This window comes from Pristiophorus japonicus, chromosome X, assembly GCF_044704955.1.
Source record: "Pristiophorus japonicus isolate sPriJap1 chromosome X, sPriJap1.hap1, whole genome shotgun sequence".
In the NCBI taxonomy this organism is placed as follows: domain Eukaryota; kingdom Metazoa; phylum Chordata; class Chondrichthyes; family Pristiophoridae; genus Pristiophorus; species Pristiophorus japonicus.
The window spans coordinates 36,377,315-36,392,365 of NC_092010.1; the positions used below are offsets into that span (position 1 = coordinate 36,377,315).

Here is a 15,051-nt window from a genome sequence, read left to right on the forward strand (position 1 = left end):
CAGAGAGGTGTTCATCAGAGAACTCCACAATGGGCACCTGGGCATTGTCACGACGAAGGCAATTGCCAGGTCATACGTTTGGTGGCCAGGGATAGACGCAGATCTGGAACTTTGTGTTCGCAGGTGCAACACTTATGCCCAGCTGGGCCATGCGCCCAGGGAAGCCCCCCTTAGCCCCTGGCCATGGCCCGCCAAGCCTTGGTCACGCATCCATGTGGACTACGCAGGTCCTTTCATGGGGAAAATGTTTTTGGTTGTAGTCGACGCCTACTCCAAATGGATCGAGTGTGATATTTTAAATTCAAGCACATCCTCTGCCACAGTAGAAAGTCTACGGGCAATGTTCGCCGCCCACGGTCTACCGGACATCTTGGTCAGTGACAATGGCCCGTGCTTCACAAGCACTGAATTCCAGGACTTCATGGCAGGCAATGGAATTAACCATGTTAGAACGGCACTGTTCAAGCCGGCCTCAAACGGCCAGGCAGAACGAGCAGTGCAGATAATCAAACAGGGGATGCTCCGATTCCAAGGGGGTTCCCTACAAACCCGCTTATCACGCCTCCTGCTGGCCTATAAATCCCGACCCCACACGCTCGCAGGGGTTCCACCCGCAGAGCTACTAATGAAAAGGACGCTCAAAACCCGATTATCCCTTATACACCCCACCATGAAAGAAATTGTCGAGAGCAGGCGCCAGTCACAATATCACTACCATGACAGGAATGCGAGGGCGCGATGTATTGATGTAAATGATCCTGTTTTTGTCCTCAACTACGCTGCAGGGCCCAAATGGCTCGTAGGCACTGTGGTTGCCAAAGAGGGAAATAGGATTCTGGTAGTTAAACTTACCAATGGACAAATCTGCCGCAAACATGTGGATCAAACAAAAAGGAGGTTCAGCAACCCCATAGAAGAAGCAGAGGAAGAACACAATATCGAGTTCACTCCTCCACAGGTGACCGAACACCGGAACCAAAGGGAGGAGAGCCCAGTCGCTGTCGGCAGTCCAGACAGGCCTGAGGCACTGCAAACAGCAGACACTCAGGCCAGCGCCCAACAACCGGAGCCCCAACTCAGGCACTCTACAAGGGAGCGTAAACCACCAGAGAGACTCAACCTGTGATCCCAATAAGACTTGGGGGAGGAGGAGGGGAGGTGGAGGTGGAGGTGGTGATGTCATGTATTCAACCAGCATTGTAACCCATGTATAAACTGATCTAAGTTGTACACTGTGAGAACACTGACCACTAGGTGGGAGACACTCCTAACCTGGACCTTCAGGTATAAGAGGGGAAGCTCCACCCACCTTCATCACTTGAGTGCTAAGGAATAAAGGACAGGTCACAGACTGACCTCTCAAGCATGGGCCTCGTGTGCATTTATACTGTAGTAAGGACGTATCATTTATCATCATAGACAGTCCCTCGGAATCGAGGAAGACTTGCTTCCACTCTAAAAATGAGTCCTTAGGTGGCTGAACAGTCTAATATGAGAGCACCGTCCGTGTCACAGGTGGGACAGATAGTCGTTGAGGGAAGGGGAGGGTGGGACTGGTTTGCCGCACGCTCCTTCCGCTGCCTGCACTTGGTTTCTGCATGCTCTCGGCGACGAGACTCAAGGTGCTCAGCGCCCTCCCGGATGCACTTACTCCACTTTGGGCGGACTGGTCTTTGGCCAGGGACTCCCAGGTATCAGTGGGGATGTTGCACTTTATCAGGGAGGCTTTGAGGGTGTCCTTGAAACATTTCCTCTGCCCACCTTTGGTTTGTTTGTCACGAAGGAGTTCCGAGTAGAGTGCTTGCTTTGAGAGTCTTGGGTCTGGCATGTGGACAATGTGGCCTGCCCAGCAGAGCTGGTCGAGCGTGGCCAGTACCTCAATGCTGGGGATGTTGGCCTGACGGAGGACGCTGATGTTGGTGCGTCTGTCCTCCCAGGAGATTTGCAGGATATTGTGGAGACATCGTTCGTATTTCTCCAGTGACTTGAGGTGAGGGAACCAATGCAGGGAGATAGAGGGAAACAAAAAGGAGGCAAAAGCAAAAGACAGAAAGGAGATGAGGAAAGGTGGAGGGCAGAGAAACCCAAGGCAAAGAACAAAAGGGCCACTGTACAGCAAAATTCTAAAAGGACAAAGGGTGTTAAAAAAACAAGCCTGAAGGCTTTGTGTCTTAATGCAAGGAGTATCCGCAATAAGGTGGATGAATTAACTGTGCAAATAGATGTTAACAAATATGATGTGATTGGGATTACGGAGACGTGGCTCCAGGATGATCAGGGCTGGGAACTCAACATCCAGGGGTATTCAACATTCAGGAAAGATAGAATAAAAGGAAAAGGAGGTGGGGTAGCATTGCTGGTTAAGGAGCAAATTAAGGCAATAGTTCGGAAGGACATTAGCTTGGATGATGTGGAATCTATATGGGTAGAGCTGCAGAACACTAAAGGGCAAAAATCGTTAGTGGGAGTTGTGTGCAGACCTCCAAACAGTCGTAGTGATGTTGGGGAGGGCATCAAACATGAAATTAGGGGTGCGTGCAATAAAGGTGCAGCAGTTATAATGGGTGACTTTTTAATATGCACATAGATTGGGTTAACCAAACTGGAAGCAATACGGTAGAGGAGGATTTCCTGGAGTGCATAAGGGATGGTTTTTTAGACCAATATGTCGAGGAACCAACTAGGGGGGAGGCCATCTTAGACTGGGTGTTGTGTATTGAGAGGATTCATTAGCAATCTCGTTGTGCGAGGCCCCTTGGGGAAGAGTGACCATAATATGGTGGAATTCTGCATTAGGATGGAGAATGAAACAGTTAATTCAGAGACCATGGTCCAGAACTTAAAGAAGGGTAACTTTGAAGGTATGAGGCGTGAATTGGCTAGGATAGATTGGCAAATGATACTTAAGGGGTTGACAGTGGATGGGCAATGGCAGACATTTAGAGACCGCATGGATGAATTACAACAATTGTACGTTCCTGTCTGTCGTAAACATAAAAAAGGGAAGGTGGCTCAACCGTGGCTGTCAAGGGAAATCAGGGATAGCATTAAAGCCAAGGAAATGGCATACAAATTGGCCAGAAATAGCAGCGAACCCGGGGACTGGGAGAAATTTAGAACTCAGCAGAGGAGGACAAAGGGTTTGATTAGGGCAGGGAAAATGGAGTACGAGAAGAAGCTTGCAGGGAACATTAAGACTGATTGCAAAAGTTTCTATAGATATGTAAAGAGAAAAAGGTTAGTAAAGACAAACGTAGGTCCCCTGCAGTCAGAATCAGGGGAAGTCATAACGGGGAACAAAGAAATGGCGGACCAATTGAACAAGTACTTTGGTTCGGTATTCACTGAGGAGGACACAAACAACCTTCTGGATATAAAAGGGGTCGGAGGGTCTAGTAAGGAGGAGGAACTGAGGGAAATCCTTATTAGTCGGGAAATTGTGTTGGGGAAATTGATGGGATTGAAGGCCGATAAATCCCCAGGGCCTGATGGACTGCATCCCAGAGTACTTAAGGAGGTGGCCTTGGAAATAGTGGATGCATTGACAGTCATTTTCCAACATTCCATTGACTCTGGATCAGTTCCTATGGAGTGGAGGGTAGCCAATGTAACCCCACTTTTTTAAAAAAAAAAAAAAGGAGGGAGAGAGAAAAAAGGAGGGAGAGAGAAAACAGGGAATTATAGACTGGTCAGCCTGACATCAGTAGTGGGTAAAATGATGGAATCAATTATTAAGGATGTCATAGCAGTGCATTTGGAAAGAGGTAATATGATAGGTCCAAGTCAGCATGGATTTGTGAAAGGGAAATCATGCTTGACAAATCTTCTGGAATTTTTTGAGGATGTTTCCAGTAGAGTGGACAAGGGAGAACCAGTTGATGTGGTATATTTGGACTTTCCAAAGGCTTTCGACAAGGTCCCACACAAGAGATTAATGTGCAAAGTTAAAGCACATGGGATTGGGGGTGGTGTGCTGACGTGGATTGAGAACTGGTTGTCAGACAGGAAGCAAAGAGTAGGAGTAAATGGGTACTTTTCAGAATGGCAGGCAGTGACTAGTGGGGTACCGCAAGGTTCTGTGCTGGGGCCCCAGCTGTTTACACTGTACATTAATGATTTAGACGAGGGGATTAAATGTAGTATCTCCAAATTTGCGGATGACACTTAGTTGGGTGGCAGTGTGAGCTGCGAGGAGGATGCTATGAGGCTGCAGAGTGACTTGGATAGGTTAGGTGAGTGGGCAAATGCATGGCAGATGAAGTATAATGTGGATAAATGTGAGGTTATCCACTTTGGTGGTAAAAACAGAGAGACAGACTATTATCTGAATGGTGACAGATTAGGAAAAGGGGAGGTGCAAAGAGACCTGGGTGTCATGGTACATCAGTCATTGAAGGTTGGCATGCAGGTACAGCAGGCGGTTAAGAAAGCAAATGGCATGTTGGCCTTCATAGCGAGGGGATTTGAGTACAGGGGCAGGGAGGTGTTGCTACAATTGTACAGGGCCTTGGTGAGGCCACACCTGGAGTATTGTGTACAGTTTTGGTCTCCTAACCTGAGGAAGGACATTCTTGCTATTGAGGGAGTGCAGCGAAGGTTCACCAGACTGATTCCCGGGATGGCGGGACTGACCTATCAAGAAAGACTGGATCAACTGGGCTTGTATTCACTGGAGTTCAGAAGAATGAGAGGGGATCTCATAGAAACGTTTAAAATTCTGACGGGGTTAGACAGGTTAGATGCAGGAAGAATGTTCCCAATGTTGGGGAAGCCCAGAACCAGGGGACACAATCTAAGGATAAGGGGGAAGCCATTTAGGACCGAGATGAGGAGGAATTTCTTCACCCAGAGTGTGGTGAACCTGTGGAATTCTCTACCACAGAAAGTTGTTGAAGCCAATTCACTAAATATATTCAAAAAGGAGTTAGATGAAGTCCTTACTACTAGGGCAATCAAGGGGTATGGTGAGAAAGCAGGAATGGGGTACTGAAGTTGCATGTTCAGCCATGAACTCATTGAATGGCGGTGCAGGCTAGAAGGGCCGAGTGGCCTACTCCTGCACCTAGTTTCTATGTTTCTATGTTTCTATGTGTCTACTGTACATGGTCCATGTCTCTGAGCCATACAGGAGGGTGGGTATTACTACAGCCCTGAAGACCATAAGCTTGGTGCCAGATTTGAGGGTCTGATCTTCGAACACACACTTCCTCAGGCGGCCGAAGGCTGCACTGGTGCACTGGAGACTATGTTGAATCTCGTCGTCTGTGTCTGCTCTTGAGAGGCTCCTGAGGTATGGGAAATGGTCCATGTTGTCCAGGGTCGCGCCGTGGATCTTGAAGACTGGGGGACAGTGCTGTGCGGTGGGGACAGGTTAGTGGAGGACCTTTTGTCTTACGGATGTTTAGTGTAAAGCCCATGCTTTCGTACGCCTCAGTGAATACATTGACTGTCGTGGAGTTCAGCCTCTCTGCGCAGACGCAGGCGTCGTCCGTGTACTGTAGCTCGGCGACAGAGGTTGGAGTAGTCTTGGACCTGGCCTGGAGACGGCGAAGGTTGAACAGTAGTGCCATCAAGTGACCTCCTAAGCAGAGGCTGGATACTAAGGCAAGTTTGTGGGACCTTGCTGTGCACAAATTGTCTGCCGCATTTCCTACATAACAGGGACTACACTTCAAAAAGTACTTCACTGGCTGTAAAGCGCTTTGGGTCATCTTGAGGATGTGAAAGGTGCTTTCGACCACACATCCACAGCATAACGAAGACCACCTATTTCCACCTCCGTAACATCACCCGTCTCCACCCTTGCCTCAGCTCATCCGCCGCTGAAGCCTTTGTTACCTCTCGACTCAACTACTCCAATGCACTCCTGGCTGGCCTCCCACATTCTACCCTATGTAAACTAGAGGTGATCCAAAACTCGGCTGCCCCATGTCCTAACTCTCCAAGTCCCGTTCACCCATCACTCCCTGTGCTCACTGACCTACATTGGCTTCTGGTTAAGCAGCGTCCTGATTTCAAAATTCTCATCCTTGTTTTCAAATCCCTCCATGGCCTCTCCCCTCCCTATCTCTGTAACCCCCTCCAGCCCCACAACCCCCGAGATGTCTGCGCTCCTCTAATTCTGCCCTCTTGAGCATCCCTGATTATAATCGCTCAACCATTGGTGGCCGTGCCTTCTGTTGCCTAGGCCCTAAGCTCTGGAACTCCCTCCGTAAACTTCTGCCTCTCCTTCCTCCTCCAAGATATTCCTTAAAACATACCTCTTCATCTGCCATAATTTCTACTTATGCGGCTCTGTCAAATGTTTAATCTCATTATACTCCTGTGAAGCGCCTTGGGACGTTTCACTATGTTAAAGGTGCTCTAGCTCTATAAATACAAGTTCTATAAATTCAAGTTCTTCTTTCTACAAGCCACTGTGGAGGGTGCGGAAATGAAATGTCTGAGCTTCACACAATTAAACATTAAGAAATGCATTTAAATGCCAAGTATATATTGCTTGATCACTCCTCCCCTCCCCTCACTTTTTTTGAGACGCTCCTGGGACTGTTTTTCCATGTTGGTTCGCGTGCCAGCCTGTCGGCAGATCATCTGCATGCCCCCTGATCTAGGGAAACAATGTTTGCTTAGAGACTAGGAAGCAAAACTAAGCTATACAGGGCAGGAACAGTAGCTGTGAAAGAGTCTCTATCTCCGACTGATCTGTGTGGTAAATCTCATGGAAGACCGTAAGGATGTTGGAGAGCAAGTCAAATGATTCACATGATGCATGCAGTCATACAATGAAACACTGGGCTCTTTCTGTCCACTCATCACAAGCACATGATTTGTGCACAATTATTTATTTCTACTTGCTCATCTTTTAATAACTTTTCCTTTTTGGCGGGTGGGGCAAAAGAAACCTTCTTTCCAAACTTCACAGCAAAGCTGGGGCCGTGCATTAAAGACTTGATATTTGTCGCTTCAGTTGACAATGCTGCGTTCTTGTACACTCGGTAAGCAGTATCGTTTTTCAAGTGGTACCCAGTTGACACCAAGGTCAGGTAGATGCCCTGATTGGGTGGCTGCTACCAACAGTTCATAAGGATATGAAGGTTGGAGATAAGACGGCCTGATTAGCAAACCATCACCTTTGTATTTTGTGCTTTGAAATAATTGAACACTTTTTTTTGTTGCAAGGAATACTTGTGCAAAGATTAACAATTTTTTAAATAATTAAATAAAACTTAATGCAGATTCCGCTCTCGTTTCTCTCCTCCCCCCCCCCCCCCCCCAATCCCATTCAGCAGCCTAGAGCCAATCATTCCTGTTTGTAAATACACTAAGCGAAAGCAACTCTTTTTTTTTTTTTTTTTTTTTTTTTTCCCCCCCCCCCCCCCCCCCAGTAACTTGGTTGGTAAATGTGCCACGTGTGAATATTAGTTGAGTATATTCAAGGCTGAGATAGATGGGTAGATTTTTGGAGTCCAGGGGAATACAGGGATGTAGGGTTGAGGTAGATGATCCATGATAAATGGTGGAGCAGGCTCGAGGGGCCGAATGGTCTACTCCTGCTCCAGATTCTTGTGGTCTTATGATGCTTCATCATCATCATTGGCAATCGCTCAGAATCGAGGAAAATAAAAACTTGTAGAAACATAGAAAATAGGTGCAGGAGTAGGCCATTCGGCCCTTCGAGCCTGCACCGCCATTCAACAAGATCATGGCTGATCACCCATCCCAGCACCTCCCCCTCCCCCACCCCCACCCCAGCCGCAAGGACCACATCCAACTCCCTCCCAAACACATCCAATGAACTGGCATCAACAACTCTCCGCGGCAGGGAACCCCACAGGCCAACAACTCCCCAAGTAAAGAAGTCTCCCCCAATCCCAAGAGTGTGCCACCCCACTGGCTCCGGACCCACCCAACACCGGGAACACTCCCCTCGCACCCAACCCACCCCGTCCCATCAGAATCCTTCCCAAATGCCGAACACTCCCAGATGTCAAGCCCCCAGCCCCGGAAGACTTGCTTCCACTCCTGAAGTGAGTTCTTTGGTGGCTGAACAGCCCAATACAAGAGCCACAGACTCTGTCCCAGGTGGGACAGATAGTCGTTGAGGGAAAGGGTGAGTGGGACAGGTTTGCTGCACGCTCTTTCCGCTGCCTGCGCTTGATTTCTGCATGCTCTCGGCGATGAGACTTGAGGTACTCAGTGCCCTCTCGGATGCACTTCCTCCACTTAGAGCGGACTTTGGCCAGGGACTCCCAGGTGTCAGTGGGAATGTTGCACTTTATCCAGGAGGCTTTGAGGGTATCCTTGTAACGTTTCCTCTGCCCACCTTTGGCTCGTTTGCCATGAAGGAGTTCCGAGTAGAGCACTTGCTTTGGGAGTCTCTTGTCTGGCATGCGCACTATGGCATGGTTGATGCTCAGCCATACAGACCACAGGTCCCAGGTTCCGTTCTTAGATTTTGCTGTATTAAGTGATCTCTGCAGGGCACTACAATAGCGAGGAGCAGGATTACATCGGCCTGGGTTCTCCATTCTGATTGTTATGCAGTGACGACCCCCCCCCTGCCAGAAAGTATGTGTGGATGCCAAGGGAGGTCAGAATTGGATTTTGGTTGTGCTGTCCTTGGCCACTAGCTAATAATTGGCTGACTTTGGCTCCCAGCTCTTGCCCAATGTCCCTACTGCTGCAGGAGACTAAACACTGCGGTATTCTGTGGCTCTTAATTACTCTTGTAGTTTTGCGAGATCAGGCGTTCCTGCCTATACCGTTTACAACATCAGGTAGTAGCTGAAACTGGAGGGAAAAGACCACTGTGAATGGGAGGGGGATTTAACTAATGAGCAATCTGATTTAGTGACATCTGCCAGCACAAGAATGTGTGTTTACCTTTACCATCAGTGCTGTGGAATTTGCCCAGCAATATTCATGTGACAAATTTCACATCACGGCATTCCCATGGCTTTTGTAATCTAAATGCAGTTTAAGTACCATTTCACACTAAGGGCATTAGTAAAATCTCCTCTCCTGCTTTTTTCCCACCTGGTAGATGAGTGCAGATTGCTGATAAAATAATTAACAGAAATATTTAATGCTAACTATCTTTTTAATGTCTTTTGTATCGCAGTTAAATTCTTCAGTGCTAGATTGTCAGATGACATAGGCAGTTCCATAAACAGCAATGACTGATTGGAGGCACTTTTACATTTGAAATATGCACCCACAAATCTGCTGACTGATAAATGTACACTGCTGACCTAATACTATCGTCAGTAACTAGCCTCGGAGGCCCTTAATGCAACAGTGTAAACTGTACTGGAATCAATTAACTTAATTGCAGCATTTTCAAAATTAACTTTCAAAATCCATCTCACTTTATTGACAAGGTTTTCATGTTCATTTTACTTTTTGAAGAGCATGCTTGTTATATGCTAAGTTCCTAAAACTTCTCGAACTCTGATGTACTAAGAAAGAGGCACTACACCAGTAAGTGCTACCAAAAGTGCCATACTACTGGTATGAGAAGGACTGGCAAAGGCTGTGTTTTGGCCATCACTTTTGGTTAACCATCGCCTGCCCCTCCCCATAGTAAAACTGACCACATGGTAATATGGTGCTTTTATCAGTGGGGCAATACCCTGGATGTACAGAACAGAAACCAGGTGGTTTAAATTCATCCTGCTTGTAGGAAGCATGGCGTCTCTGCTCCCAGCTCTGTCCTGGTGTATCTCTAAACATCCTATGGTGGCGGGGACTGTGATTGGTTGCTGCAGACTCAAAATTTGTCGGCTTTGTTCTATTTGATGCCATGTCTGGCTGCCTTTTTGAGCTATGCTATTAAAGGACTACATTCGGGCATTCTACCAACGTCTGAGTTTTGGAAAAGGGGGCAACTCTAATTTTAACTTTGATCCTGTGAATTTAAAATTAATAGAATCCATGTAACAAATATTGAGCATGGTTTTTAAAACTACAGAATTTAAACATCGATGTCTGCATTTAAGATCATCGAGCACAATCTTAAAATATATCTTGACATGGGTTGTTTTTGGGTTTTGATTAATCCATAACCTTTTAATCTATGCTCATTGATTTAAAATTCTAATAGTGAAACTATGACTGTCCCAGCTTCAATCACTTTTTTTCTGGTTTTCCATGTAGGAGCATCAGTAAGGACACTACAATTGACGCCACCTCTCTCTTCTCTCGGCAGTCCCTCAGAGTCGAGGATGACTTGCTTCCACACTTAGTGCTCAGGTGACTGAGTCTCTGTCACAGGTGGGGCAGACAGTGGTTGGAGGGACGGGTGGGTGGGGTGCTTGGGTTGTCATGAGCTCCTTCCGCTGTTTGTACTTGGCTTCCGTGTGTTCCCGGCGAAGAGACTCGGTGCTCAGAGCCTTCCCGGATGCTTCTCCTCCACTTTGAGTGGTCTTGGGCCAGGGATTCCCAGGTGTCGGGGATGTTGCTCTTTTTATCAAGGAGGTTTTGAGGATGTCCTTGAAGCGTTTCCTCTGCCCACCTGGGGCTCGCTTGCCGTGTCGGAGCTCTGAGTAGAGCGCTTGTTTTGGGAGTCTAGTATCGGGCATGCGGACGTTGTGGCCCGTCCATCAGAGCTGATCGAGCGTGGTCAATGCTTTGATGCTGGGGATGTTGACCTGAGCGAGAACACTGACGGTGCGCCTATCCTGCCAATGAATTTGCAGGATCTTGTGGAGGCAGCGTTGGTGGCATCTTCCCCCAGACTGGAGAGAGGAGAAAAGGATCCGATTGGAAGTTGTGGATGTGTGGCTATCTGGTGAGGACAAGATCAGATTCAACTGAGATGCTTTTGCAGTTGTATAGCTTGACTAAACTTACTGTCTCCAAGTTTAGTCAAGCTAAACAACTGAAGAATGACCACTTGACTGGAAAAAGAAAAGTTAGACTTACATTTACACACCGCCTTGCAAGACCTCTGGACGTCTCAAAGCGCTTTACAGTCAATTAAGTACTTTTTGAAGTGTTGTCCCTGTTGTAATGTAGGAAACATGGCAATTTGCGCACAGCAAGCTCCCACAAAGAGCAATGTGATAATGACGAGAATTGTTTTAAGTGATGTTGGAGGGCAAATATTGGCCCGGACACCTGGGAGAACTCCCTGTTCTTCAAAATAGTGCTATGGAATCTTTTAACATTCACCTGAGGGAGCAGACGGGGCCTCTGTTTAACATTCCATCCAAAAGACGGCACCTCCGACAGTGCAGCACTCCCTTAGTACTGGCACTTGGAGTGTTGGCCTTGATTATGGGCTCCAACAGCCTTCAAACACCGTGCTGATGAGGTTGTCTGCACCCTTGGTGTCGACCTGCATTTAAATTCTACCAGGCTTCTGTGCCACTGAAGGCCTGCTTTCCGTTGCCCCCTCCCTTTCTACTTGCCTATCCCCCACCCCAGCTACTCGCATTGTGTGTCTCAAATGCATTTTATTTCTTTGACTTCTCTCTGCTTGGTCTCGTGCTACTATAAACTTCTGGCATTTAATCATCCCCTGTTCTCCACGCAGTCTACAGCTCATTCTATTTTCCGGTGTGAGATTTTGGTTTTTATTCCCTACCCTTTTATTCTGTTCCTTTTTTAAAAGAAAATGCTGGTCATTTACAATACTTCTGATAAAGGGTCCACATCTGTAACAGTTACTTGTCTGTTCTCTCCACAGATGCTACTCGACCTGCTCAGTATTTCAAGCATTTTCTGTGTTCCTTTCACAACTGCCATTTTTTTTTTGTTTTATAAACCATGTTGCTCGGATTTCAGTGAAGTATGAAATTTTGGATTATATCCTCTTGAACTGTGCAAAAAAAATCCAATTATAGATTTCTGTCCTTCTAGATGGTGTACTGTGCCAAGAGTATTTTGAACACTTAACACTAAAGGTGAAATACTGATGGGTACAGTTCTGTCAGTTGTAGTGACTGTCTGAGGCATAGTACTTTTGGCTGAGATGTTAAACCAAGGCCATTCCTTGCCTGTTCATGTGGACGTAAGATTCCTTGGCACTGTTCAGAGAAGACCATGGCGTTCAGTGTCTTGGCCAAAATTCTCTCCTCGACCGACGGTGTCAAATTATCTGTTTGTTTATTCGTTCGTTCATTTATTCATTGTTTATGGGACCTTGCTGTGTGCAAATTGCCTGCTGTGTTTGCACTTTAATCCATCGGTTGTAAAGTGCTTCAGGATGGCTTGAGCATTTAAGAAGCCGTCCAAATGCAAGTTCATTAATTTTTGAGCACCTATTGGCTGCATGCCAATATACCAAATAAGCCCAAGAATAAATAACAGAATGTTGGAAATATTCAGCAGGTCAGGCAGCATCTGTGGAGAGAGAAACAGAGTTAATGATTCGGGTCAATGGCCCCTCATCAGAAGCCCAATAACGCTGATGTGAATTTTATAAACACAAATGTTCGTTATACAAATATGGTAATTGATTTTTTTTATATCGGAAAGGATATCCCAATAAAGTAATGTAGGAAATGCGGCAGCCAATTTGTGCACAGCAAGCTCCCACAAACAGCAATGTGATAATGATCACAATCTGTTTTTTAGTGATTAATTGGAGGGTAAATATTGGCCAGGACACTGGGGATAACTCCCCTGCTTTTCTTCAAAATAGTGCCATGGGATCTTTTACGTCCACCTGAGGGAGCAGATGGGGCCTCGGTTTAACATGTCATCTGAAAGACGGCACCTCCCTCAGCACTGCACTGGAGTGTCGGCCTAGATTTACGTGCTCAACTCCCTGGAGTGGGACTTGAACCCACAACCTTCTGATTCAGCGGCGAGGGTGCTACCCACTGAGCCACAGCTCCACACACATGTGCGAGAATTTGGGCTTGACTGTGATGCCCACTGCTGTTGAAAAGCCCACCCAAACTTGCTGTTTCGGCTCGTGTGCAAAATGGCCACTTGGGTATGTTAATGGAGTGTGCCTGGCACCATGGAACTGACGACAGTAGCCTAAGCTTTCAGGAGAAAATTAGTGGGGGAGGAAGGAATGTTTTTTTTTGTGTTAAACAAACTAGAAAATGCTACATGCCCACGCGCGCGCACACGCAAATCTTTCTGCTGTATATACTGAAGCTGTTAAAGATTGCACATGTAAAGGTACAGTACAGAGCTTGGTCTTGTACTGATTTCAAAGTGTTTAGTTTTGTTGCTGTAATATGTACACCAGCAAAATATTTAAAATGATTTATTTTGGCAAAATATAGCTAATTGAATTACTCGCAATGTATGGGGTTGCAATTAACCGTAGGTACCAGTCACTTTTTTTCACCATCTGGAAATGGGATTAAAGGGGCCCTGTGATCACTGCAGATGGGATCAGTCTTGTCCATAAGTGCTGCAAGGGTTTTGAACTCTGCTAATCCAGATGGCAATACAGTGCTCTCATTAGCAGACTGTAGGTTTATTAAGGCTTGTGATGCAATCATATGGGGTTTGAACCTGGGCAGACGGGCCCCAAAACATTCAGTTCATTGTCTGGGTCTCCTTTTGCCATGTAGGGATTGAGGTGCTAATTAAGTTTGGTGGTGTCTTTCAGCCGGGCAATATACTAATCACAACTGTTTTAAATGGGCAGACAAAGCCGATTTGATTAAATAAGTGATTGTGCTTTCTTCCAACAAAAGATAATGTGATGTGCAAGTTGATTGCTTACAGCTGTAATTGATAGCCAAATTGTGCACTGTGCTTCATTTTAATGAGATATGAAGAGTGAGCGAGAGTCTCTTCCTGAAGCGCTTCCTCCCAGATAAATGCTCGGGGTTGAACATGCTGAGTGTTTTTGTTCTCTCGAGCAGGCTACCCGAGATCAGCACCTTCAGTCTGATGTTTCCAAGAAGTGGTTAGACAAGACTATGGAAAGCAGCTGTCCGATCGAAGGCATGGAGAACAAAGGAAGAAGCACAAGTAGCTTCAAATCTGATGATTTTGGTAAGGATTTGTTTTCTTTAAAACTGTATGGGGGGGGCGGGGGCGCGGAGGTGTGTGAGGGAAGGAGCAGTATTCTAGTTAGGTTATGTGCTTGCCTTTGCCAAGCTCAAAATCCTTCTCGTGCTTGTGGAAGGTGTAGTTATCAAGTCTGGAGAGGTATCTTTGTGCATTCTGGAGGTGGTATTAGAAGTGGTAAGAGTCTCCTTTTTAAATTGTGCTGCCACTGTTTCCATTCAGTAAAATGAGCACTGACGTTTGAGTCATCGGCCTTGGGATATAGTGCAAGATGTTTCGCACGTGCGTACTTTAAAGAATGTCGGTGTACTTTTTTCTGAAAACTGCTGTCGTTTACTGTTGCATTTATAGTGCAGAGAACGGCTTGACTTAGTTCTCTAATACCGGGTGCCTTACTGCTGTAGAAAGTGCCCTGTTTACATTGCGGACTTGTTTCCACAGCAGCCCGAACCACTTCGGCCTCTTGGCCCCGTGACCAGCTGTTTCAAGCTTTATACTGCTGTTGGACTGAAACCAGCTCTTTTTTAGCAAGGCTTGCTGTCTCTGGTGGCGTGAATGCCACCTTGTTTATATTGCCAGTTGACTACTCTGCTGACTTTTTGGAGTGGTCCGTATAATGTCAGTGATTTTGTGTTCTGTCTTCTAAAACTAGCCTTGTTGCCAAATGAGACTTGCTGTATGAAAATAGACATTTGGGGAAATAAACCTGAATGTCCCCTGAGCATCCGTCTCTTTCCCTCTGAGTTATAGTATTGTTAAATATTCTTTCTAATGATGCCATTAGCATTTTAGCGGTGTGTTGAGCCGACTTCCCCATTGCTTCAATCACAGCAGAACAGATTCAGTCACATCGTTAAGTGAAACCGTTTGACAAAGGGATGCCATTTTTCTGGGGAGTAGGCAATTGTTTGCCAGCTCTTTAGAATAACTGCTGATTCCTTTTGCTTGCTGCAGAATGCAATGATTACTGGTTGTTCATTGGATAACTGCACAGTCCAGGGTGGCCAAGTTTCTCAAATGTCATGAGTAATTACTTGCAGATCACAAAGACTACACCTGATCGATCTC

The 15,051-nt window shown here is 46.3% G+C and overlaps 1 protein-coding gene across 9 annotated transcripts in view; it reads left to right on the plus strand.

Annotated features, from left to right (window-relative positions):
* The window catches only part of lima1a (LIM domain and actin binding 1a), a 143,837-nt gene that overhangs the window by 97,010 nt on the left and 31,776 nt on the right, over positions 1-15,051 (plus strand). For all 9 annotated transcript variants that reach the window (XM_070869618.1, XM_070869623.1, XM_070869616.1 and 6 more), the window contains one exon: positions 13,836-13,968. In XM_070869618.1, coding sequence (XP_070725719.1) covers positions 13,836-13,968 — 133 coding nt within the window. The remainder of the gene's footprint in view (positions 1-13,835; positions 13,969-15,051) is intronic.